Source organism: Calypte anna, chromosome 3 (assembly GCF_003957555.1).
Source record: "Calypte anna isolate BGI_N300 chromosome 3, bCalAnn1_v1.p, whole genome shotgun sequence".
Lineage (NCBI taxonomy): Eukaryota > Metazoa > Chordata > Aves > Apodiformes > Trochilidae > Calypte > Calypte anna.
In genome coordinates, this window is record NC_044246.1 from 112,715,841 (window position 1) to 112,737,393 (window position 21,553).

Here is a 21,553-nt window from a genome sequence, read left to right on the forward strand (position 1 = left end):
AGATAGGGTGGAGGCAGGCTGGAGAAGGGGTGGAGACAGGATGAACAAAGGAAGCAGGAGGCACAGGGGTGGGATTGAGGAGGGATGGAGTGGTAATATAGGTGGGATTGAGGAGGCTGGAGAAGAAAACTGGCTGGGATGGAAGCAGGCTGGAGCGGGAATGCAGATAAACAGGAGGAGGGAATCAAGTGGTATCCACCCTCAGCAGGTGGGACTGAGGAAGGATAGAGGTGGGAATGAGGAAGGATGAAGGCAGTTTGGAGGAGGAAAACCAGACGGGATGGAGACAGGCTGGAGGAGGAATGCGGGTGGGATTGAGGAGGGGTGGAGGTGGAGTGCAGGTGGAATTAGTGATGGAGAGGCTGGAGAAGAAAATGATCAGGGAGGGAGACAAGCTGGGATGCAGGGATGCGGGCGGGATGGAAATAAGATGGCTGAGGGAAGCGAGTGGGATGCAGGTGGGACTGGGGGAGGATGGAGGAGGAGAAGGAGATGGGATGGAAGCAGGAGGGATGGAGGGACGGAGGGATGCAGGGATGGAAGGACGGAGGGATGCAGGGATGCAGAGATGCAGGGACGGAGGGATGGAGGGACGGAGGGATGGAGGGACAGAGGGATGCAGGGATGGAAGGACGGAGGGATGGAGGGATGCAGAGATGCAGGGATGCAGGGACGGAGGGATGGAGGGACCGAGGGTCAGAGACAGGCAGAGAACAGGGAGGGAACAAGCAGAGGGCAGGCAGGAGGCGGGCAGCAGGCAGGATGCAGTCACGGGGGGGGCGGGCCGATCCCGGGATGACTCAGCCGCCGAGATCTGCCCCTTCCGAGGCCGCTCGGGAGATCGCGGGAGCGGAGGGGACCGTGCGGGGCTGTGCGGGGCGGTGAGTCTCGGCGAGTCTCGGCGGGCCGGGGATGCGGGGCTGGGGGGTAGGAGGTGAGGGAGGGGATGCTGAGCTGCACGGCGGGGCTTGGGGACACTGCTTAGGGCAGCAAAAGAGTCTCCTCTGTTTTCTAGCTGTGGGGTGTTTTTTTTGGGGGGGAGGGGGGGTGGGAGGGAGGTTGTTGGAAGTGAGAGCCCCTGGGATCCTCGTTCCGCTCAAAAAGCAGCAAATTTTCCTGCCCCTTCTTCCTGGCAGTGTCTCAGGTCAGGTTGGATGGGGCTTGGATGGGGCTTGGCAACCTGGGATGGTGGGAGGTGACCCTGGCCGTGGCAGGGGGGTTGAGAGGAAATCATCTATAAAGTCCTTTCCAACCCAAACCGGTCCGGGGTTCTCAGTGGCAAGGGAGGGGAGAGGACCCCGTTGTTTTCAGAAAGAAAACTGAAAAAAAGAAATAAAAATAAATAAATAAAACTTAAAAATTTAAAAAATGAAAAAAAATAAAGAAAAAAGGAAAAAAAGGAAAAAAACCAAACCCAACCCCAGCCCCCAGCCTTGCTGTCAGCTGAGGCTGAGGTTTGGCACCAGCTGAAGTGCTTTTGGGAACATCTCGTGATGCACGGGCCAGCTCCGGGCTGGCACCAGAACCGTGGCTTGAAGATGGCTCTGGCTGAAAGCTGCCTCACGTCTGTCCGGGCTGCAGAGTAAATTTGTCACCCCATGCATTCAGCTCTGGGGGGTGATCCGGCAAAAATCGTTTCCTTCTCCTCTTCACCTCTGGGTTGCAAAACTGAGGGTGAAGGGAAAGGTTTTGTGGGTGGCTGAGGGCTTGTGAAAGAGTCTGGTTTAGAGATTGGAGTGAAAAAGCAATCAGTGCAGCTCCATTTGGGAGGAATCTTGAACTTCCCTGTGCAAGCAGAAGAGGGGAGCACCACAAATGATCTCCGTGGGGTGTTTATTTTGCCAGGTATCCAACCTGGGGTAATGGTTTGGCTTTGCTGGAAAGGGACGAGGGGTTGGGGAAGAGTGGTTTCTCCTTGTGGTTTTAGATGTATCTATTTTTTAAGACCAAAAAGAAAATAAATCAAGCTTTGATAATGTGTGATGAAACCACCAGGCCCAGGAGGGGCCACCAAGGTGACACAGCAAGCTGAGCTGGATGCCTTCCTGCATACTCCTGTTTTCTTGTGGCTCAGAGTCATGCACAAACACTGGGGGAGAGAACAAAGGGCAAAGCTCAAAGGGTTGGAGGAGGACACATGAGTTGGGAAGCTCTCAGCCAGGAGGGGTGGGACAGCTTTTATCTTCTTCAAAGCTTGAGAAAAGGGTGGAGAGCTGCCTCTGTCTGTGCCTGGGGGGGGTTGGCCCAGACAGTGGAGGAGGTGAGAGATGCTTGAGGGCGGTGAGGTTGTCTCATGGCTTGAGCTGCCTCCCCTGAGTCATGGGAGTTGGGTTTGGAATAGCCTGTTTTGGGGGTTTTTGTGGATTGTGCTGAGAAATAGCTGGTTAAACAGGGCTCTGTGGGCTTTGGTTTCTGCCTGGTGTGGAGAAGAGCTTGGTGAAAGGGCTCTGCAGAGGGGTTTGCTCATCTGGACACTGTGTGCATCTCCCTGGGAGGAGGCTGTGGGACCCTGCTGATGGGTGGCATAATGTGATCCAAAGAGTTGGAGCTCATTTCCCTGGGAAAGCAGGCAGGGAAGTGCCTCTGGCTCCAAAATCTCCTGGTAGGGAAGGATGGAGAAGGCACCAGGGTGATGTCAGCTCCATCCCTCCTCCCTGCCTTGCAGAGGGACTGCATGTGGGTGGTGCAGCATCCCCAGCAGCCATCTTGCTTCGGATGCTCCCTTCCCTTGCATGCTGCAGCTGCTCTGAGCAGCTCCTGAACATTCAGTTTCAGCCTTTGCTGGCTGAGAAATGCAAGAGCTGCACCCAGGTGGCCCAGTATTTCTCTTTTTAAGCAACCAGCTGGCTGAACAGTGAGAGTCCTGCCTAAGGGCAGGTGTGCTGGTGGGTAGAAGCTTTCTGGAGTTATTTCTTCCTCATTCTTCAAGAAATTGTATTACCAGCTCACTGGGCAGGGGGCTTGTCCTCAGCACTCAGGTCTGCAGCCCAAGGAGCAGCTTTAGGGGAATCTTTGCAAGCCCCTAACATCCTCATGCCACCTGGAGAGGTTGCTGCTGTGTCTTCAGAAGTCCACCAGCTGAGCTCTGCTTCTGGTTTTCAGCTGATGGGCTGTGGTGGCATGTGACCTGCAAAACCAACCTTAACCAAGGTGATCCTGAAGCTGTGAGGTGACCTCCAAGAGAGCTGGGGCTTGCAAAGACCCCTCTGGATGCATTGCAGAGTGAGCTGCCTTAGTTCTGGTCCTGTTCTGGCCAGGGGGATTGGACTCAATGATCTCAGAGGTCCCTTCCAACCTCTGATGTTCTAGGAAAGGAGAAAGGATCTCCAGGGGTTTTTGGAGAAACTCCTGGCTTCAGGAGATCACAAAATGGGTTTGGGCTGGAAGGGACCTTTCAAGAAGTAAAAATGGGTGCAGCAGCTGTTACACAAGTTCGGTTTGGGTGCTGCTCTTCTGGGAGTGGTTCAAGCAGCTTTTTTTTTTTTTTTTCAAGCTTTTTTTTTAAAGGGGCTTTTAGGCAGAGGGAAGCCTGTGGGGAGGAGATAGTGGTGGTGGTGGGGAAGCACAGGAGTGATAACAGTGCCACGAGAAGCATCTCACTGCACCGTGTCGGTGGGGAGTGATGGTGGAGAGCAGCAGCTTCTGCATCTTACCATGGCCAGGCTGCCACAGGGGTTGGAGGGTGTGTGTGTGTCTGGACACAGGGGCTGGTGTGTGTGTGTGTGTGTGTCTGGCCACAGGGGTTGGTGTGTGTGTGTGTGTGTCTCTGGCTGCATGTGACTCACTGTCAGCAGAAATTCATCCTGAGTCCTTTGCCTTGGCTCTCTGCTTGCAGATCTGGAGGACACAGTGCACTTGATAAAGTCATGGGGGAGAGTGGGGTGGGTAAGGAGGGAGAAGTCACATGAGATCAAGGAGGGAGAACTTCTCTCTGAGAGGGCTCCTTGGAGAACTTGGAGCACTTTCCAGTGCCTGAAGGGGCTCCAGGAAAGCTGGGGAGGGACTTTGGACAAGGGCGTGGAGGGATGGGATGAGGGGGAAGGGTTTCCAACTGCAAGAGGGGAGATTCAGCTGTGATGTTGGGAAGAAATGCTTTGATGGAGGGTGGTGAGACCCTGGTCCAGGTTTCCCAGAGAAGCTGTGGCTGCCCCATCCCTGGCAGTGTCTCAGCCCAGGTTGGATGGGGCTTGGAGCACCCTGGGCTGTGGGAGGTGTCCCTGACCATGCAGGGGGTTGGAACTGGATGAGCTTTAAGGTCTCTTCCAACCCAAACCATTCTGTGATTCTATGATTTCCCCTTCCTTCTCCAGCCAGGTTTTGGGGTACTCTGTGCCATCCAGCTGAGTGTAGCAGCTCCCCCACCAAAACTTCAAGCCCATGGGAGACTTGATAGACTCACAGAATGGTTTGGGTGGGTAGGACCCTTTACAGGCCATCTTGTCCACCTCCCCTGCAGTAATCAGGGACATCTTCCACCAGATCAGGTTGATCTAAGCACTGTGTGATCTGACCTGGAATGTTTCCAGGGCATTTCCCACCTCTCTGGGCAACCTGGGCCATTGTCTCACCACCCTCAATGTAAAAAATTTCCTCCTAATATCATATCCAGCCTAAATCTTCCCTCTTTTTACTTTAAAACACCACCCCTTGTCCTTTCCCTAGAGGCCTTGCTAAAACCCCTGTCCCGTGCCATCAAGGATTTCCTCTTTATTCTCCACCCAGTTCTTGGGATAATCCTTTCCCAACTGAGAGGAGGATCAGCATCCTCCAAAACAAGAAACCCAAAACCTCATGCCCGTGGGAGACTTGGCAAGAGGTTGGCTTGCTGAAAGGACCGACTGGCTCCCAGCTATTTGGGTTGCAGTTTCCCTGCTGGTTTGCTGGCCCTGGGCCACCTCTTGCAGCAAAGCTTAAAGTTGGAGAGCTTGTTAAGGAGGCAAAGGGTCTGGGATCTTTTTTCAGTTTGGTTTCAGGTTGCCTGGAGCTGGTGTGGTCTGGTAAGCTGAGGATGTGAGGTCTCCTGTGGCTGTCCATCAGGAGCTGGGTGCGAGCAGGCAGACGGCCACGGGAGGGTTTCAGGATGTCAGCAAATTTCCAAGCATCCTGCTGGAAACAAAAGGAGATCAGGTGACTTCTGGCCTCAAAAATACCTCTTTTCTGTGCTACAGAAAGTATTAATGTTCACTGCAGGAAGCACGGGGTGGGGGTAGGTTTATTTTATTATTTATTCGTTTATTTTGAGTGATAGGATGAGAGGTAATGGGTTCCAATTGCACCAGGTTGGAGATGAGGAAAATTTCTTCACTTGAAGAGTAATAAAGCATTGGAAAAGGTTGCCCAGGGAGGTGGTGGAGTCACCATCCCTGGGGGTGTTCAAAAAACAAATACATGTGGCTCTTTGGGAGATTTAGTGGTGTGGGACTGATGGTTGGACTCAGTGATCTTGAAGATCCTTTCCAACCAGGATGATTCTATGGTTCTGTGGTTCTGCTCATCCAATCTTCTGATCCCAGGTGCTGCTGGTAGGGTGGATGACTGCTCCCTACCTGTCCCCATGTCATTGCAGGCAGTGGGACAAGCAGCTGGTAAGGGCAAGAGAGGGGATGAGCTGACTCCAGTGCTGACCAGGGAGCAGGGCTTCTCTTGGGGGCTGGGTCAGGAACAGGATGGGTCACCATGGCCTGTGCTGGTTCTGGTTCATTAATGGCTCTGTAAGGTTGTGTTCCTCCTTTGTGCTGGGACATCAAGGCTGTGACCAAGGGAAGAGTTGGAGCTAGGGGAGCTTTTGCTCCTGGTGAGAAGGGAGATGCTAAGCTGGGTTAATTTAAGGTCCTCTATGACTCCTCCAGCACCTGTGGAATGAAAGGACTCCTGGAGATCCTCAGGCCAAATTCTTGCTTATGGGATGAAAACTGCCACTAGAGAGTGCTCCCTAGGGCCTTATTTGATGGAATTCTGGACATGCCCATGTAGGGAAATGACCCTTCTGGGCCTGAAAGAGGTGAGATCTGGGGGCAGAAGGCCACATGTGCTGCTTGAACTCAACAAGTTTTGGGCTGAGCATCCTGCTGAATGCTTGGAAGAGAAATCGATAAATGGTGAAAGGAAGAAGGGGGAGGAAGAAAAAAAAAACCCTTTATGCAATTAGCTGCAGTTTTCTGGGCTTTGTGGTTGGTGGAAAGTAGGACAGCCTTGCTGGGTTTTCTCTGGCAAGGCTGAATTTGGCTTTGAGTGGGTGGAGGCAGCCAGGATGGAAATGCCCATGTGAGTCCCTGCTCAGCAAGCTTTGCTGCTGCAGGGCTGGAGAGCTGCTGGCAGGAGCTGTCTCTCCATCCTCCTCAGGGGTATTTGCCTGGGAAATCTTCAGCCCAGGCTTCCAAAGCTGATGATACCTTCTAGGTGAGGAGGAAAACCAGCTGTGTCCTGGGCTGCATCAGCAGCAGCGTGAGCTGCAAGTCAAGGGAGAAGGGATTCTCCTCCTCTGCTCTGGTGAGATGTCACCTCAAGCACTGTGCCTGGTTCTGAAGCCACCAACAGACTTGGAACTGTTGGAGAGAGTCCAGAGGAGGCCACAAAGATAATCAGAGGGCTGAAGCCAGGCTGATAGAGTTGGGATTCTTCAGCCTAGAGAAAAAAAGGCTCCGGGGAGACCTTAGAGCATCTTCCAGTGCCTAAAGGGGCTCCAGGAAAACTGGAGGACTTAAGACAAGGGCCTGGTGGAATGGGATGAGGGAGAATGGTTTCAAGCAGAAAGAAGGGAGATTGAGATGAGATCTTGGGAAGAAATCCTTTGTTGAGAAGGTGCTGAGCCCCTGGCCCAGGTTTCCCAGAGAAGCTGTGGCTGCCCCATCCCTGGCAGTGTCTCTACCCAGGTTGGATGGGGCTTGGAGCACCCTGGGCTGTGGGAGGTGTCCCTGCCCATGCAGGGGGGTTGGAACTGGATGAGCTTTGAGATCACTTCCAACCCAAACCAGTCTGGGATTCTGTGAATTGGAGCCTAAATAGCTCTGCTGTTCAGGCTGCTGTTCTGTATCTGAGGTCTTGGGTCACTCACTGGCATCAAAGCTCCTCAGGGTGCTCGTGGCATTGGTGGAAGAGGAGCTGGGAGGTTTTGGAGAAGGAAAAAGGTTTCCTGCTATGTTTGCAGAGGTCAAGCAGACCTCTGGTGGGCTCTCTGTGTGAATGGGAACATGGAGCACATGGTAGGTGGTAGAGCTGGGGTTTGAATTGCAATAGGTTCAGGGGGACAGGAGAGCAGAGAAACCATCAAGCACTGGAGCATCTTTGGCTGGGTGGTGCTTGTGTGGCTCTTGTCATGCTCCTGTATTTCCCCTGCCTCTCTGTCCCCCGAATTGGGACTTTCCTGGTGTCTTGTGGCAAGGGAGGTGGCTTTGCAGCCACCCTGGTGAAAAGCCCCAAGGGGGGTGAGCAGAGGCAGCTCTCATGTGCACGGTCACGGGGTCCTTGTCATGGGGTTGTGACCCGAGTCATGGTCCCCAGGGCAATGGGCTGGCAAAAAGGAGACCTTAAAGCCCAAAAATGTGATCTGGAGGGATGATCTTCAAAGGGCAGAGCACTGCAAGTCCCTGGGGCTCCAACCCTGCCTGCAGTTTGCCACCATGGTGGGAATCACCTCCTTCTTCTCCTCATCCTTCTTCTCCAGCATTGTGGACTTAAACACAGCTTTTAATACCCTCCAAATCCCTTGGATCTACTTCAGAAGATTATTTTTTTTTTAGTTCCTGCTGCTTCTAATCATGCAGTGGTCAACAAACAGTGTTGCTTTGTCTGGGTTCTTCTGAGGAGAGAGGTTGAGACCGCTCCTGCGTCTCTCCTGACCTTTGGAATAAGTTGGGATTGGGAAGGACTTCCCACAGCCACGTGTTTTGCCCTCCCACGTGCTGCTGTGGTGGTTGTCCTTTTTGCCAAGCCCTCACTCGTGGTCCAAGCCAACCTTGGGAAGGTTCTCAATGATGTCCAACTCTGCCTGCAGGTGCAGTGTCCTGTTCTGAGCCAAGATGTGGCCATCCCTGTCCATCCTCTGTGTCCTGGTGGCCTTTGCCAATGCTCGCAGCATTCCATACTACCCTCCTCTCTCCAATGACTTGGTCAACCACATAAACAAGCTCAACACCACCTGGAAGGTGAGTACCAGGTTGTTTTGGTTTTTTTTTTTTTGATACATTGCTCAATAGTCTGGCTGTGGGACTCAATAGCTGAGGTTTGGGTGTCTCACCATGGTGGTTGGATCAAACCAGCCCTTGGTCCCCATTGACTTCTCCAGTGAGATGATGCTCTCAAGGTAACAGCAAGTGGAGTTTCTCCTCTTGGGAGCAGAGCACTGATGACTTTGTAGAGTAGGAAACTCTGTGGAAGGCTGGAAAGAAGCAGGAGGTGTCAAGCTGTGCTGGTGACCTGTCCAAAGCTTTCTTAGCCAGGGTGCTGTGGCCAAGCCTAAAGTTGGACCTTAGTTTACTGGTCATGATGCAGCAACCCTGGAAGAAGCTGTGTTCTTTGTCTAGAGGTATTTTGGCTCTTGGTCCCTGGGTTTTACAGCAAGTGTCAGACACTGGTTGGGTTTGAGGGAGATCTGGAGAACCAGGCTGGTCCCAACACTTGGTGGCTGTGAAGAATTATGTCCCATTTCTCTGTGTCTCTTCCCAGGCAGGGCACAACTTCCACAATGCTGACATGAGTTATGTGAAGAAGCTCTGTGGCACCTTCCTGGGTGGACCCAAGCTTCCTGAGAGGTGAGTGATGGGACAAGAAGGTGGGGACCCTGTAGAAGGTTGTGTGTCTGGAGCAGGTGGGTGGACACTGTGCATGGAGTTAGTCACAGAAGCACTCATGGGACAAATGTCCACCCTCTGCAGTGCCAGATACTTGACCAGTCATGTAATTTGTACAGCTGGGAACTTAAAACACTGGAAGGAGCTGCTGGCCTGGTCTCAGGACTTCAGAAGTAATCATTCTCCTTCATTAAGCAACCAACAAGAGCACTCTGGGTTCTCCAGGTCACCTCCAGAGGAGCTTGGGGAGTCCTGTGCACCCAGTCCTGTCACACTGGTTTTCCTATAACTGGACTTTCTTCTTCTCACTTGCAGGGTAGAATTTGCTGCAGACATGGAGCTGCCCGACAGCTTTGACTCCCGGACAGCATGGCCAAACTGTCCCACCATCAATGAGATAAGGGACCAGGGCTCTTGTGGCTCTTGCTGGGTAAGACCTTGGGCCATTTAAGGTCATTTTGCTACAGTTTGGTGCTCAGCTGCATAGATGGGGGGGACACATGGTGTCCCCTGCAGCATCTGAGCTTCTTGGAGGGTGGGCTTCTTCTAGCCAGGCTTCATGCTTGCTGTGCTTATTGCCAGGAGGTTGCCTGGTTTCTCTCCCCCTGGCCAGCTCTAGGTGGTCTTCTCATGGGATTTTTGGGTCTGCCCGCAGGCTTTTGGTGCTGTAGAAGCGATTTCAGACAGAATCTGTGTCCACAGCAACGCCCAGGTGAGCGTGGAGGTCTCAGCAGAGGACCTGCTGTCGTGCTGTGGCTTCGAGTGTGGCATGGGGTGAGCTGCTCTTGGTCCTTGGGAAGTTAAAAAGTGGGTGGGAGGAGAAAGGACACGACCTGAAGATGCTGATCCTTTTCAGCCCTGTCCTCCTAACAAGCAGGGGGTTTGTTCTGGAGATCCTGGAGTTAGGTGGGAACAGAGAGGGGACTGCATGTGGAAGCCCCATTGGGGCCACATTCTGCCTCCAGCAGTAGCTGGGTGATGGTGGATGGTGCAGGGAGGACCAGCACCCAGTGATGCTTTCCCATACTGAGTTGGCTCTTCTAATAGCCCCAAAGTTGTTTTTTTGGGTTTTTTTGCAATTGCTGAGAGCAGGGTGGGGAGCTGGGTCTCCAAGTTGTGTGACTTCTGCTGCTCCTGGAGGCACAGGTTGGCCAGGGACCTGGTCAAGAGGTAACTCTGCTCTGGCATTTGGAGGCATGGGTGCTCTTAGGTCCTTCTTAGGGCCACAAAGATGAACAGAGGTCTGGAGCAGCTCTGCTCTGGAGCCAGGCTGAGAGGGTTAGGGTGGCTCAGCCTGCAGAAGGCTCCAGGGAGACCTTAGAGCACCTTCCAGTGCCTGAAGGGCTACAGAAAAGCTGGGGAGAGATTTTTACAAGGGCCTGGAGTGATAGGGGAAAGGGGAAGGTTTCAAGCTGCAAGAAGGGAGATTGAGATGAGATCTTGGGAAGAAATTCTTTGCTGTGAAGGTGGTGAAACTGTGGCCCAGGTTTCCCAAGGAAGCTGTGGCTGCCCCATCCCTGGCAGTATCTCAGCCCAGGTTGGATGGGGCTTGGAGCACCCTGGGCTGGTGGAAGATGTCCCTGTTCATGGCAGGGGGGTTAGAACTGGACGAGCTTTAAGGACCCTCCCAACCCAAACCAGTCTCTTGCCCTAAGAGTTTGGTGTCTTGAGGTCTGGAAATTCTGGGAAAGGCAGGGACAGATTTGAAAAGGATGAAGATGCAGGAGGCTTCTCATCAACCATCCCAAGCTGGGTCTGAGTCCCCTTCCTCCCTCAGAAGAGGATGGCTCTGAGCAGGCTGGAGCTGGAACTGCTGCTTCTTTCTCCAGGTGCAATGGTGGTTACCCCTCTGGTGCCTGGAGGTACTGGACAGAGAGGGGCCTCGTGTCTGGTGGTCTCTATGACTCCCATGTGGGTAAGTCCTGGCTGATACTCTTGTGGATGCAGAGGAGCATCTCTGCTTGGTTATAGGGTCAGGGTGCTTCTCTTCTGGTCTCCATCCTTGTGGCTTCCCCCTCCTCAAGCATCTCTGCCACCCCAGCTGGCTGCTCCTGTCCCCATGGCTCTTCCTGGGGTCCCCCCAGGCAGCACCCAGTGGCAGGAGACCCATTCAGAAAAGGAGCACAGTAGCCTTATTTAACAACCCCACAAGGCTCCTGCTTCCATCACAGGAATGAATCAGGCTGTGAGTTTTTTCTTGGACCAGTCCACCACACTTTGGGGTGAGGACAGGACTCTTACTGACACGTTTCCTTCCCCCTCCAAAAAAAAAAAAAAAAAAGCAATTATAGAGTGGAATCTTCTACTTCTTGCAAGTCTGGCCATGAGTTGGTTCATATTTCCATCTTTTCCATCACTTTGTCAAGAGGGGGGAGGTGGTGGGAAGTTGGTCCAGAAGGAAACCTGTTGGTGCTCCCCTGGCAGTGCCAGGTCTGCTCTATGGAGTTTCTGGCTCACAAAGCCCTTTCTTGGGGCTTCTGCTGCCTCCTCCAGAGGGGCTGTTGGGGACAAGGGGTGGGGTGGGGACAACCAGTTGATGCTGCTGCCTCTGTCCTTCCCAGGCTGCCGTCCCTACTCCATCCCACCCTGTGAGCATCACGTCAATGGCTCTCGGCCACCTTGCACTGGGGAGGGGGGAGAGACCCCCAGGTGCAGCAGGCGCTGTGAAGCAGGTTACTCCCCTTCCTACAAGGAGGACAAGCACTATGGTAAGGGGAGGTGGTTGGTTTGTTTTGGTTTTTTTGTTTGTTTTTTTCAACATCTGTTTTTTTCCTATCCTTGGGATAGACGGAGCAAACATCAGCCTGGCAGATGAAGTTGTGGTTGCTGAGACTAGAGGCAAGATGGGGGGAGGGGAATTGATAGGAATTCTTCTGGGGGTTGAAGAGCATGATGGTGAGAGCCCTGTGGGTGTCAAAGCCACCTCCAAAATTTTGACTGTGAGGGTGAGGAAACACTGGTCCAGGATGCCCAGAGAAGCTGTGGCTGCCCCATCCCTGGCAGTGTCTCAGCCCAGGTTGGATGGGGCTTGGAGCATCCTGGCTGGGGGACGTGTCCATGCATTGAGGTCCCTTCCAACATGAGCTGTTCTTTCATTTCTATGACAAGTTTAGGACCAAGGCAAGAAAATTCCTGTTGATGTGATGCTGGTCTGGACTAAACAGGGCAGCAGGAGCAGAAGGACATGAAAGTGGTGAAGAACCTAAAAAAGTTGGCTTTCTGCCAGCCTGAGGTTTCTCTGTGTTGCCATTCCCAGTACTTCAGGTTGGGGTACCAGATGTGACCTTGCTGAGGAGCAGAGGCCTGAGCCCCTCTGAACCCCAACCTGTGGCTGCCCCATCCCTGGCAGTGTCTCAGCCCAGGTTGGATGGGGCTTGGAGCACCCTGGGCTGTGGGAGGTGTCCCTGCCCATGCAGGGTGGTTGGAACTGGATGATGTTTAAGATGCCTTCCAACCCAACCCATTCTATGATTCTTACTCCTGGGTGGTTTCTAGACATGTAGGGTAGTGCAGCTGCTTCCTGGAGATTGTCTAAGCCTCAAGGTATTTGGGTAGTTTGGTAATGAGGAATGTACTTCCCACCAAAGCTGTCTGGAATAGATCTTTGGTTATGGAACAGGATTGGGTTAAATCATTCCCTCTGGAAGAGGGATGGTTGGAGCCCACTTCTGTAGGTTGTGTCAGTGCCTCTGGAGCAGCTGGGGTTGAATTTAACCTCAAAGTGGAGAAGGCTTCATGCTGGGCCATGCTGAGCAGGCTCTGTCCAGCTGTCCCAAGACCTGCAGCCTGATGATGCCATAGTAATGGTGGGATTTTTTTTCCAGGCTTCACATCCTATGGTGTCCCTCGCAGTGAGAAGGAAATCATGGCTGAGATCTACAAGAATGGCCCAGTGGAAGGAGCCTTTATTGTCTATGAGGATTTCCTGATGTACAAGTCTGGTGAGCATCAGCACTGAGGTTTTAGGAAGCCCTGTTCCCTACTTCATCCATAGGGTCTGTCTTGTGTGGCCTTTGTCCTTCTACTCAAGTCTGAAAGGACAACTCCAGTTCATTATTTCATGAGTGTGAGTAGATACCATCTCCTGTGTCCATTGGGTTATAGCAAGGGGAAAAGAGGGGCTCTGTGTGGAGGCCCTAACAGAGAGGTCCTGGAATTAGAGCTGAAAACAACATCTAGGACTTGAGGTGAAATCCTAGGGCAGGTGGCTCTTCCATATGTGCGTCCCAGTTCCCTGTTCTGAACTTCTTGGGATGTGCCCACCCTGAGGACCCTTTGCTGAGTAACCCTGGGTGTCCCACATCCTATCACCAGACTCTCCACGAAGCTTTCAAGTTTCTGTTTAACCAGAAAACCTTCTCAGCTGCTCCCTGGGCTTTGCTGGAGATGTCTCCCAAGCTGGCAGTGGTCTGAGGTGTTGGGGGGGGGAAGGATGTGGCCCCCATTGACATCTCCCTTTTGTTGTCTTCTAGGTGTCTACCAGCACGTGTCTGGAGAGCAGGTTGGTGGCCACGCCATCCGGCTCCTGGGCTGGGGGGTTGACAATGACACTCCTTACTGGCTGGCTGCCAACTCCTGGAACACAGACTGGGGGGACAATGGTGAGAGACCACCCACGGGTGACAGGGGAACCCCCTCTCTCTGGGTCTCCTGGGCGTCGTGGGGAGGTTGACTTTTTCTCCTCTTGGTGTGTTTCCAGGCTTCTTCAAAATCCTCCGAGGAGAAGACCACTGTGGCATCGAGTCTGAGGTCGTGGCTGGCATCCCCAGGCCAGAGCAGTACTGGAAGAAGATGTAACCATGACCAAACCACAAATTCTCCCAAGTCCCTGAAGCTTTTAACTGATAGTGGGTTGGGTGGAGAGCCCCTTCCTTCTAAGAGACTGTAGTTGAGGTTACTTTATTAAAGCTTTTTATCTTCCTTTTTTTTTTTTTTTTTTTTTTTTTTTTTTTTTCATTTTCTTTTTTCTTTTTTTTTTTCTTTTGGTTTTGGTTTTTTTTTTTTGTGGGTGGGGGGGTTGTTGGTTTTTTGTTTTTTTTTTCAGTCCTATGTTGGAGCTGGGGGTGGAGTTGCTCTCTGCAAGCCCCTCTGCTCCTGCTGGGTCACAGCTCTGGGACCTTCCCTGCTCAAAGGACTGCTGGAGAGCTGGCTGACAGCTTGCACCCTGGTATTTGGTTAGCCTGGAGCCCTTCCAGCCCAGTCTGTTTACTGGGAAGCAGTAGCTTTGTGCTGGGACAATGGGACTTGGTAGGGCAGCGGAGATGGACCCTGCTGGGAAAGCCATGGGGTGGGTGTGATTTGGGCACCTCTGGCTGGGTCACTCTGGCTCTTAGCACCCCAAATGAGCAAGGTACATTAGGGTGGGCCTTGAATTGACTAAATTTGGACCTATTAATGACAAAATGCTGCCCAGCTTGATGTGGGGCTGGCTCTGGGTAAAGTCCCTCCTGCCTGCACCAAGTCCTCTATGCATGGCTTGCTCTGCTCCATCCACTTTTATTGTTAAACCACTTGGTCCTTAGATGTTTGGTTGGTTGGGTTGTTTTTTGTTTTTTTTTTGTTTTTCTTTTCTGCTGTAATTTGGGGTTATTGAGCCTAAGGAAGGGCTTGGCTGGAGCTCCCATGAGCCATCCATCAAATGTCCTGCCAAGCACCTGGAAGCAGATGGGAAGGAGCAAAACCACTTCTCCACCATGGCTGGGCAGCTTGGGTGGTGCCTTGGCAAAGGTTCCTTGGCATCCCAAATTGCTGAGGTGCTTGGGGGCTGCAGGTGCTGAGCAGAAACCAGGGATGTTGCTGCAGGAAGCTCATGCAGATGGCTTGAAAGTATCTCACTAACTTGGCCAGAACTGAAGCTTTTCATTTTGGAGCCACAGGTGTTAAGAAGAACCTTATTTTTGTTACCAGGGGAGGTGTAATAGGTGTGTAGGAGGAATCATGGGATTTACCAACACTAATATAGTGGAAGAGCTTTTGTTGTTCTTTTTTTTTTTTTTTTAATTTTAAAGCACAAAGTTATCTTGCTGAGCTGAGGCTGAAGCAGATTCTCCCTTGCATTGCACTGTAGCCCCTCATCTCTGCTTCCTCAGCCAGAGCTGGGGGGGTTCTGTGTGATTGGAACAACTCTGCCAATAAATGATTTCTCCAATCTCCTCTCTCCTGGCCCTTGGTTGCTTCTCCTTGACTTCAAACCACCTCCAGCTCTTCTGTTGTTGCATTGTGGAAGGCAGGTGAGACCCTTTCTGTCTTCATGCAAGTGGGCTCAGTCCCAACCTTCTCCTCTGTCCATACTGGTGGGATTGTGATTTGTCTCCTGGGCATTCCCTGCTCCTGATGGTGGGAAAGGTGCCTCAGCAAGGATCAGGATTGCTCCCAGCATCTCTGTATGCTGGCACGGAGGGTGCACCAAGCACTGGAGAGCATGGCTGGAGCCATCACCACCCTTGCAGTGCAGGGCTCATGAAAATTTAATTTCTTGACCTTCAGCTGTCTCTCACCCAAGTAAAATTTCTTCCTTTGGGTCTGACAGCAAAGGCTTTACAGTGAAAAAGAGAAAGATCCTGACAGGATTAAGTCCTGTAAGGAGAGGAGATCAGGCCAAGCTGTTTGTGTGAATTTACTTAAAACTTGTAATATACATTAATGAATTTGTATTTCTTGCTCTGACACATGCTCATGGGATTTTGAGGTGGGCCCATGCAAACCACATGAATTCCAACAAACCTGAGAGCAAAGGGCCTGGGGCAGGGGCTGGGGGGATTCCAAGCACAAATCCAAGCTGGGAGAACGGATGGATGAGTGACCCCGAGGAGGACTTGGGGATGTTGGGTGAGGAGAAGCTCCAGGTAAAGCAGCAACCTGTGCTGGCAGCCCAGAAATCAATCATGTCCTGGGCTGCGTCACCAGCAGGGTAAGGGATTGTCCCCCTCTACTCTCAGGAGACCCCTCTGCAGGGCTGGGGTCCCCAAAACAAGATGAACACAGAGCTGTGAGTCCAGGGGAGGTCACAAAGATGATCCAAGGGAGCCCTTCTGCTATGGAGCCAGGCTGAGAGAGCTGGGGTTGTTCAGCCTGGAGAAGGCTCCAGGGAGACCTTAGAGCATCTTTCAGCACATCAGTGTGCTACAGGAAAGCTGAGGAACAAGGGCATGGAGTGAAAGGACAAGAGGTAATGGCTTTAAACTGGAAGAGGTAGATTTAGGTCAGACATTAGGAGGAAAAATCTGTGAGGGTGCTGAGCCCCTGGCCCAGGTTTCCCAGAGAAGCTGTGGCTGCCCCATCCCTGGCAGTGTCTCAGCCCAGGTTGGATGGGGCTTGGAGCACCCTGGGCTGTGGGAGGTGTCCCTGACCATGCAGGGGGGTTAGAACTAGAAGGTCTCTTCCAACCCAAACTGATGGAAGCTTCCAGATTTCAAGTGAGTAACTTGTGTCCTGGTGAGGAATTACAGCTGTCAAAGAAATTCCAGTTGAAACAAACACACACACAAATATCAAACCCTTTTTTTTTTCCCAAAAGAAAACTTTAATTTCCACAAGACAGGAAGCTGCACAGAGAGCTACCATGAGTTTCTTTTGAACATCAGCTTAAAACTATCTACATCAGTACTCATGGAGTAGCATCCTGCTTCTCAGTAAGTCTGACCACAAGAGCTTGGCCTTGAAGAGGTCACCCAACTGCATGCCCCTGGTGGACACCTCTGTCCTACACCAGGACATGGGCTGTCCTTCCCTTCACCAAGGCAAAACAGTGTCTGGGGAGGGGAGGGTGTGAGTTGGGACCCTGAAAACAAAGCAAAAATCTACCCCAGGAAAAGAGGATGTGCCCATAAAGTGTTGTTCCTCTTGAAGTAAGTCTATCCTGATGTGTTTGAGAACAGCAGTGGAATCCTTGGCCAGCTTGCAGCTCAGTTTAACCCAAAGCACTATCCCAAAGTAGAGCCAGGTGGGCCAGGGAAACCTGCCCTGACCACCCCTTTGGTGGCTCAGACTTGCCCAGCCCATGGTTGGGCTCACCACTGCCTTTCAAGGTGATCAATGGACCTGAGCCCTCCAAAAAAAAAAAAAACCCAAAAAACAAACATCTCAGGAGGGACAGGATAGTGCAAACCCTTTCTCCTCTGCCTTGCTGAGGCACCTGGTGCTTCTACTGCTCTGCCACCAGTCCCTTTGGGCTGAAGAAGAGGTTCAGACTCTGCCATGGAGCCAAGGATGGGGTTATTAGCTCAGGGCCATGCAGGCAGCTCCCATCTCTTCTGTTTCACCACCTCCCCAGCTGCTAAACTATGAAGCTTTGAGAGGGCAGGGGGCTGCAAGAGGTGCATTTCAGCTAGGGGCACCTTGAAGTGGACAGAGCATCCTCCCTTTTATGCATTTATGATTAAAAGGGCTTCTTCCAAGCCCAGGAGCCTCCTTCAGCACCACGACAGCAATATGAAGATTGCCTCTGCCTGTTGCCAAGCTGCAGGAAATCAACCAGCCTGGGCTGCAGGCCAGAAGGTGGCCAGAGATTCTTCCTTGGATAAGGAAATGTGTTCCTCTCCCAGCTAAAGAAGTGTCCTTCCAGTGCAGAGCAGGTACCAGAGGTGATGGGGAAGAGGTTGTCTACGAAAAAAGAAGCAAAACCAAGGTGGGTTTTGCCTCAGCTCTGAGCTGGAAAGTTGCCTCAAATCTCAAGCAAGAAAAGAGGCAACCAGAGTTTCTATTTAAAACCATCCAAGCTGGAAAAAAAAACAAAACAAAACAAACCAAAAAAAAAACCACAACAGAACAAACGAACAAACAAAAACATAAGGGAAAAAAACCTCAATCCCAAACAGTAAGACTCCAATCAGCATTGGTAACCATCCCAGCAGATGGCAAGGGTGGTGAGGAGCAGACTCCAGCAATGCTGCCCCATCACCCCAGGGCTGCAGCTCACTGCTGTCCTCTCCTCCTCACCTCCCAGGCCCCATGGCACCTTTCTGCCTGACCAGCCCCACCTGCAGGGGACAAGGAGCATCCTGCCCAGCCACTGACCACCATCTCTTTCCCCCCACCCACCTCCTGGCTCATCAGTTCTCCCCTGCCTGGACATAGTCCTCAGTGGCCTTGGAGATGGTGCTGAGGTACTGCCAGCTCAATGCAGCCAGGAGCATGGCACAGGACAGGTAGATGGGGGAGTAGTGGTGCCGGGATGCCATGGAGCTGTTGGGCAAACTCAGGGCACGGATGGAGGAGATGATCTGCTGTGTCTTGTTGGATGAGGGGTCAGTGCTTGGGATCTTCTGGTAGATCTGGGGAAAGAGGGAAAAAAAGAGTTATGGTTCCCACCATATGGTTCCCTCCAGGTGGAGGAGAGAAATAAGATCACTGGGTGGAAGAGGAAGCCCCAAGAGAACCCTCAGTGGAGCAGGGACTCAGCTGCAGGGGATGACCACATGGGACCAGGGCACGTTTCCCTTGAGAAGTGCACTAAGCCAAGCAGCCTCTTGAGGGCACCCCATGCCTACAAGCACCAGGAACAATCCCTCGGCCTCAAGTGGGGTTTTTGGGACCAGCACTCCTTGCCCAGCAATCCTCAATCACAGCTGGGGTGCAGCAGCTCACCTCAAACCAGTGAGGACACCTTGGAATGACAAGCAGGCAGTGTGAGTGCCAGGAAAACACCACAGATAAGCCTGTGATCTTTGGCTTTGGGGTGTTCTCCTCATGGTCTGCAAATCCCATGGCTTTTAAGATATTTGTCTGCATCAGTCTCAGGGAGCTGTGCACAAGCAGAGACCCTTCTCTGGACTAAAGTGTCACTGTCCCTTGTCATGGGGACAGCCAGTCCATGAAGCATTAATAACCCCATGGTCTGGCATCTTCTTGGTGCAGAAGTTGTCTCTTTCTATTTAACAGCCCTCACTGGATTTGATTTTTAGGAGCTGGGCTTTTTTTTTTCCCATTAACCTATTCACCAGATGTTCCTCCCCCTGCAGCACAATGCAGTTCTGAGGTCCCCAGCATAAGAAGGACACAGAGCTGTCAGAGTGAGTCCAGAGGAGGCCACAAAGATGCTGGGAGGGCTGGAGCAGCTCTGCTCTGGAGCCAGGCTGAGAGAGTTGGGGGTGTTCAGCCTGGAAAAGAGAAGGCTGCAATGGGAAGACCTTAGAGCACCTTCCAGTGCCTGAAGGGGCTCCAGGAAAGCTGGGGAGGGACTTAAGACAAGGGCCTGGAGGGATGGGATGAGGGGGAAGGGTTTCCGGCTGCAAGAGGGGAGATGCAGATGTGATGTTGGGAAGAAATTCTTTGCTGTGAGAGTGCTGAGCCCCTGGCCCAGGTTTCCCAGAGAAGCTGTGGCTGTCCCATCCCTGGCAGTGTCTCAGCCCAAGTTGGATGTGGCTTGGAGCACCCTGGGCTGGGGGAGGTGTCCCTGACCATGCAGGGGGTTTGGAACTGGATGAGCTTTAACGTCCCTTCCAATCCAAACTTCCTTCTATGAAGGAAGCATCTGCATTTCAACTGAGTGACATGGTTCTTAGGGACCCTTCAACTCAACCCAGTCTGGGATTCTTTTTTTTTTTTTTTTGTTAACTTCTACAGTCCCCTGAAGCTGTGAGAGCCTCTGCTTTAACCACCTGTGATGAGTACCTTTATTTACTGTTGGTGGAGCAGAAGGAAACAACCACCACAACATGCTGCCACCTGCAACTACAGACACAGGGAATACAGAATTCTCACTGGAGCAGATCAGAGGGAGATGATTCAACCTGTCCAGAGATCTGCTATGGGACAGGTCCTCTGTGCCTGCTCAGCCCAGGGGAAGCTCTGTGCTGTGCCAGCTCACTCATTCTCCACCAGAAAGACCACAGGACTTGGGTCTCTGCTTCTCAACACAGGCACAGCCCAAGGGTATATTTGAGGGATCCCAATGAGCACTGTTTGGTCCATTCCAACACCACACCAGGTTCACTGTGTCCCAACACCACCAGTTATGAACTAAGAGATATAAGGAAAGGATCAAGAGGTGCATGGGTTTCCCCAGTTCCATATCAGGAATGAAGACTGACAACAGCCAGAAATGACTCAAAACCAAGTTCCTCAACTTACCTCTTCCACATACTGGTACATGATGGCTTTGACAGCTTGTATGTTTGTGGCATCCATCATAAGAGTGACAGCTTGTCCCTTCCGGATTTTCACCACCCCTTTGAACACCTGCTGGTTGTTATAGCAAGCAGCCAACGTGGCAATAGCCATCACCTAAGGAGAAACACCAAGAGCCCTCACTGCCTTGTGAGGAACTTGCCTCACAAGGGAGTATGATGACAAAACACTGAGGGGAGAGCTACAATTTCACCACCAACAGAAATGGAAGAAGGAAAGAAGGAAGAGATAGACTCATAAAATAATTTGGGTTGGAAGGGACCTCTAATGGTCATCCAGTCCAACCCCCTGCAGTCAGCAGGGACACCCTCACCCAGATCAGGGTGCTCAGAGCCTCCTCAAGCCTCCCCTTGAATATCTCCAGGGATGAGGCCTCAACCACCTCCCTGGGCAACCTCTTCTGTTTTTCCATTACCCTCCTGGTAAAGAACTTAACATCCAGTTTAAATCTACTTTTCTCTAATCTAAAATAGATGAATAAAATAGAAAAAATGGAGTATATAGCAGGCTAATATGGACATGATCCTTCACCTTCAGCTTCTCCCCAGCTGAAGACAAAGAAGAACCACTTCACAATGTGACTCACCTGGGGGATAGCACAGAAGTTGAAGACACTTTGGTTTTTCAGGCGGGATAAGTACGTGAGGACATCAGGAACATGGTGGAGGGCATTGGTGATGAGCTCATTCAGACACTGGACAGCCATATCAATGTTCTCTGGTTTGGCAAGATCTGAGAGCTTCTTGGCATATCTGCTCCAAACCTAAACATCAAGATAAGGACACGTAAGTTGGAGGGTACATTGATGCTGTAAGAGAGACATCAGTAACAGCCTGAGGTCTGGGAGAACAACAAGAATCTCCAGAGAGCCATGAAAGCCTTGAAGGATTGAAGCTAACTAGTCCAAAAACAAGAAGGAAGGGCAAGCTGCAGAGAAAACCCTCCATCTTTTAAAAGGGGTTCTAAAAGAGAAGGATACAACTCATCTCCACATCTTCTCCATGTAGGGCAATGAAAGGACACCTCACAGGTTGGGCTGATATGAAGAAATGGCTCTGTGAGATAGGTAAACCAGATGGGAGAAGGAAAGAAGAATTCTTGGAGGGGCTCAAGAGCAGACAAGCATCTGCCAGGCACAGGCAGAGCTGATCCTGCCTTTGGGAACAGACTAGGTACCCCCTGGAGATATCACCCAGTCTTATCCTCTCCCATTCCTAGAGCCAACATAACAGAGAGGAGAAAAAGCTGCCCCAAAAGTTCTTGGCAGTGTGGGGAGAGATCCCCTTGTCCTCATATCTGTATTCAGACAGCTGGGGGTTTCCTAAATAATTTTTTCTTCATAAAATTAATTAGTCAAATCTCTCCTGTTGAATTTGATTTAAAGGGACATGTGAGATGCTATAGTTTGAGCTGTGCATCCCATAACACATTCCTGGGAAGCACAACTGGTTGGCTACATCCACTATAGGTTTTAGACAGAAAGACTGTCCAGGGATAGCAAGAAACAGTGGGAAAAAAACTGGCTTTGGGAATTTCAGAGGAAATTCCAGCAGGAATCCTTCTAAGGAAAGGATGCAACTCATTGCATTGGAAGAGCAACAACAGCACCTTCAGTGTTTGTCCATTTCCCAGAGAGG

At 51.6% G+C, this 21,553-nt stretch overlaps 3 protein-coding genes across 4 annotated transcripts in view; 2 read left to right on the plus strand and 1 right to left on the minus strand.

The window, feature by feature from the left end:
* Nucleotides 1-21,553, plus strand: part of XKR6 (XK related 6) — a 288,902-nt gene that overhangs the window by 227,588 nt on the left and 39,761 nt on the right. The gene's annotated exons all lie outside the window — the stretch shown is intronic.
* Nucleotides 787-13,714, plus strand: LOC115598031 (cathepsin B). Its single transcript, XM_030447183.1, has 10 exons — nucleotides 787-881; nucleotides 7,994-8,144; nucleotides 8,665-8,750; nucleotides 9,105-9,219; nucleotides 9,445-9,563; nucleotides 10,619-10,704; nucleotides 11,351-11,497; nucleotides 12,614-12,730; nucleotides 13,262-13,390; nucleotides 13,489-13,714. Exons 2-10 carry the CDS (start codon nucleotides 8,019-8,021, stop codon nucleotides 13,584-13,586), a joined length of 1,023 nt encoding a protein of 340 aa, XP_030303043.1. The 5' UTR covers nucleotides 787-881; nucleotides 7,994-8,018; the 3' UTR covers nucleotides 13,587-13,714.
* LOC115598032 (squalene synthase-like) lies at nucleotides 16,999-20,700 on the minus strand. The gene is made up of 3 exons (XM_030447184.1): nucleotides 20,503-20,700; nucleotides 19,860-20,012; nucleotides 16,999-18,061 (listed from the first exon to the last, which is right to left on the minus strand). The coding sequence occupies exons 1-3, from the start codon at nucleotides 20,620-20,622 to the stop codon at nucleotides 17,840-17,842; spliced, it is 495 nt and encodes a 164-aa protein (XP_030303044.1). The 5' UTR covers nucleotides 20,623-20,700; the 3' UTR covers nucleotides 16,999-17,839.